Source organism: Sander lucioperca, chromosome 23, assembly GCF_008315115.2.
Source record: "Sander lucioperca isolate FBNREF2018 chromosome 23, SLUC_FBN_1.2, whole genome shotgun sequence".
NCBI classification, from domain to species: domain Eukaryota; kingdom Metazoa; phylum Chordata; class Actinopteri; order Perciformes; family Percidae; genus Sander; species Sander lucioperca.
The window spans coordinates 5704639-5709397 of NC_050195.1; the positions used below are offsets into that span (position 1 = coordinate 5704639).

Genomic DNA, 4759 nt, shown 5'->3' on the forward strand with positions numbered 1-4759 from the left:
AGAGAGAAAGGGAGGGAGGGAGAGAAAGAGAGAAAGGGAGGGAGGGAGGGAGAGCGAAGGGGAAAGGGGGAAGGAGGGAGGGAGAGTGAAGGGGAAAGGGGGAAGGAGGGAGGGAGAGAATGAAAGAGGGAGGGAGAGAAGGAGAGAAGGAAAGAGAAAGGGAGGGAGAGGAAGAGTAGAGAGAAAGGGAGGGAGTGAGAGAGAGAAGGAGAGGGAGGGAGAGGAAGAGTAGAGAGAAAGAGAGGGAGGGAGAGGAAGAGTAGAGAGGGAGGGAGAGAGGGAGGGAGGGGGAGAGAGGAGATGGAGGGAGTGAGAGTAGAGAGAAAGAGAAGAGGAGGGTGGGAGAGAGAAGGGGAAAGAGGGAAAGGACTTTTGTGGCTTTTTAGTAGTTTTCAACATTTTTGTCATTTTTTCTTCTACGTTTTTCGACATTTTTGTTGCATTTTTGTCATTTTGTCTTTTTTAAATTTCTGATGGTTTTTTTTTGCACATTTATAACGCAAATATAACTTTGATCCGAGTAAAACTTAACTAACCTTTCGGTAGAATTAGTTTAAAGGATGACCTTTTATTCTGAAATGTCTCTTTGCTTCCAGCTTCGTGTGTTCAAGCTGGCTCGCTCGTGGCCGACCCTCAACACCCTGATCAAGATCATCGGGAACTCCATGGGCGCTCTGGGAAACCTGACGCTCGTCCTCGCCATCATCGTCTTCATCTTCGCCGTGGTCGGCATGCAGCTGTTTGGTAAAAACTACCAGGTAACTCTGACCGAGACACTGAAAGGCTTGGATCTGTACATGTAGGTTGGTGCAGTGCTGGCATGCGTGCGTGCATGCATGCATGCGTGCGCTGATTGCTGTGAGATCTGCTCACGGTAAATGTTGATGTGATGTGCGTCGGCGTGACGTGTAGTTAAATTTTTTGAGAGGTGACATCAGGCTACGGCGTAGGGTCGGTATCTATCTACGTACAGTATCTCACAAAAGTGAGCACACCCCTCAGATTTTAGTAAATATTTCATTATATCTTTTAATGGGACAACACTGAAGAAATTACACTTTGCTACAATGTAAAGTATTAAGTGTCCAGCTTGTATAACAGAGTAAATGTGCTGTCCTCTCAAAATAACTCAACACACAGCCATTAATGTCAAACCGCTGGCAACAAAAGTCAGTACACCACTGTTAAATTCCCATAGAGGCAGGCAGACTTTTATTTTGAAAGGCCAGTTATTTCATGGATCCAGGATACTATGCATCCTGATAAAGTTCCCTTGGTCTTTGGAATTAAAATAGCCCCACATCATCACATACCCTTCACCATACCTAGAGATTGACATGGTTTTATTTCAGTTAGCCTAATAGCTGGTCTGATTTGCATTAAGAGATGATTTTATGGAAAGTACCCCATGCCAATCTCTAGGTATGGTTAAGGGTATGTGATGATGTGGGGCTATTTCAATTCCAAAGACCAAGGGAACTTTATCAGGATGCATAGTATCCTGGATCCATGAAATAACTGGCCTTTCAAAATAAAAGTCTGCCTGCCTCTATGAGAATTTAACATAGGGGTGTACTGACTTTTGTTGCCAGTGGTTTAGACATTAATGGCTGTGTGTTGAGTTATTTTGAGAGGACAGCACATTTACTCTGTTATACAGGCTGGACACTTAATACTTTACATTGTAGCAAAGTGTAATTTCTTCAGTGTTGTCCCATTAAAAGATATAATGAAATATTTACTAAAATCTGAGGGGTGTTCTCACTTTTGTGAGATACTGTACATAGCCACGGCGTAGCATGAATCACGCTTTAAAGGTGCAATATAGAAGTAGAAAGTGGCATGAAAAGAAAAGGCTGAAGTAAAGTACAAGTACCTCTACATTTGTACTGAAGTACAGTACTTGAGTAAATGTACTTAGTTACATTTCGTGAACGTATCTCTTGTTCCTCCCAACAGGACTGTGTGTGTAAGATCTCGAAGGACTGCACTCTTCCTCGCTGGCACATGAAGGACTTCTTCCACTCGTTCCTCATCGTGTTCCGCGTGCTGTGCGGCGAGTGGATCGAGACCATGTGGGACTGCATGGAGGTGGCCGGTCAGCCGCTGTGCATCCTGGTCTTCATGCTGGTCATGGTCATCGGGAACCTGGTGGTGAGTGACCTTTGACCCGCGTTGAGCTCATTAACGATACAAATGTGCTTCAAAAATAAGAGTGGTTCTCAAAACTTGTTACAATAATGGACCTCAATGGAATTGTCTTTTTAACCCTCTGAGGACAGAAAACGCACACACACACACACACACACACACACACACACACACACACACACACACACTCACACACACACACAGAAAACACACACACACACACACACACTCACAGAAAACACACACACACTCACAAAAAACACACACACACACACACACACACACTCACTCTCAGAAAACACACACACACACACACACTCACAGAAAACACACACACACACACACACTCACAGAAAACACACACACACACACACACACTCACAGAAAACACACACACACACACACACTCACAGAAAACACACACACACACACACACTCACAGAAAACACACACACACACACACACACACAGAAAACACACACACACACACACACACACACTCACAGAAAACACACACACACACACACACACACACACTCACAGAAAACACACACACACACACACACACACAGAAAACACACACACACACACTCTCACAGAAAACACACACACACACACACACACACACACACACTCACAGAAAACACACACTCACACACACATACACAGAAAAAACACACACACACACACACTCACACGCACACACACACACACACACACACTTTTTAACCCTCTGAGGACGAAAGACGCACCGGCACGTCCAAACGACAAAACTCAAAAAGCGATATTACAAAATGTCATTTCAGACATTTATTTACCATTTTAATCATATATATAGGCCTATATATATATATATATATATATATATATATACATATATATAACCTATAAGACTTCGGTAAACTCATTTCAAGCACCGAAACAATTTGCACAACACATCTAACGTTAAAGCTTTAGGGCGTAAACTTTGTAAATTCAAGCCTGGTTCAATTCTGAGCCGCGGCCCATTGCTGCGTCTTTGAGTTGTCCCATCAATAAAGACCTAAAATGCCAAATAAATGATCTTTAAAAACAGACTATACCAGTTGTACGTAGGTTCAAGCTGTAGGATAAGCTACCTGGCTGTGTGTGCAGGCCGGTATCCAGCTATGGAGATGGGAACGCAGTGCTATAGAGGCAACGCGTTAACAGCCCAGCAGCACGAACAAGAGGATACAGACGCTCCTGGGCGTGGGATTTGGAGAAAATAGTACCCCAAAAGAGCTTGGCGGACCCAGTGTGTAACGTGTTTAGTTGTTCATTATCAAAATCTGTGTTGCCCGTTCACAAACGTCTCCTTTTTCATGAATATTTACCACCACCATCAATTCCAAGTATTCCTCTTGGCTTGAAATTTAACATTTGCGTTTGCATGAACTGGGGTAGACGCTCCATATTCATGCTCCATCTTGAAATACGTTAGCCGGTAAGGGACATACAGGACATACTGCTCCACCTTTCACGTTTTCACTGTCACATGATAAACTCACAGCTGCTGCTAATGCTGCTAACGGGTATCGTAGCTTCCCGGCCCCGGCAAGTTTGAAGAAGGAAACATGGAGGACCACACGTATTCAAAATCCAAATTTCAGGGTTAGGGTTAAAAAAGCAGATTCTGGCCTATGTATGTATGTATGTATATATATATATATATATATGGACATATTGTACTATTTACGAGTACAATATGTCGTTTCCTTCTGTACTTTTTTTTAATAAAAAAAATAACTCAAACAAATTAATCGATTATCAAAATAGTTTGCGATTCATTTAGTAGTTGACTGACCAATCGTTTCATCTTTGCAGCTCTAATGTGAGAGGACGCTGCAGTACAGAGAGGAGGATAGGTGGATGGATGGATGGATGGATGGATGGAGAGAGACAGAAGGAAAGAGAGGGAGGATTTTTACATGTGAGCCTTTGTTTCAACTCTGAAGAATCGCTGATTGCTGTGAGATCTGCTCACAGGAAGGGTCCTATTTTAACGATCTAAGCGCACGGCGTGAAGCGCCTGGTGCAGGTGTGTTTAGGGCGTGTCCAAATCCACTTTTGCTAGTTTGACGGCGGAAACAAGGGTCCGTGCGCCGGGTGCATGGTTCTAAAGGGTTGTACTTAGTGTCTTCATTAATCAGAGGTGTGTTTTGGGCGTAACATGCAATCAACCAATCAGAGATCATCTCCCATTCCCTTTAAAAGCCAGGCGCGTTTGGACCTTGGAGCATTGCTGTTATGATGGAGGATTTACACCGTAATATTTTTATTTGTAATCTTCTGCATGTGTGTGTGCTGCTGTGCGTCCCTGTGTGTGTAACAAGCATAGTGTGCGCTCGCTGTGCACGAGTCTAGGAGCATTTTACTAATGCTCTGTTAAAATAACAATGAAATGCTGCGTTATTGACTTTAGACCAGGTTTTTGTTGGTCAATGGTGCGATCACTTCCCGCTGCCTCAAGATAGCAATACGCCCAGAATGCACCTGAACACACCTCCCTGTAAGACCAGCACGCCCATGGGCCACAGATGGGCACAGGTGCATTTGCTATTTAAACGACGTGGGCGCTGGACGGGAA

The 4759-nt window shown here is 43.7% G+C and overlaps 1 protein-coding gene across 1 annotated transcript in view; it reads left to right on the plus strand.

Annotated features, from left to right (window-relative positions):
- The window catches only part of LOC116053736 (sodium channel protein type 3 subunit alpha-like), a 206873-nt gene extending 204704 nt beyond the window's left edge, over positions 1-2169 (plus strand). The window contains exons 18-19 of the mRNA XM_035998170.1: positions 597-758; positions 1960-2169. Of these exons, the coding sequence (XP_035854063.1) occupies positions 597-758; positions 1960-2169 (372 nt within the window). The remainder of the gene's footprint in view (positions 1-596; positions 759-1959) is intronic.
- The last annotated feature ends 2590 nt before the right edge of the window (positions 2170-4759 follow it).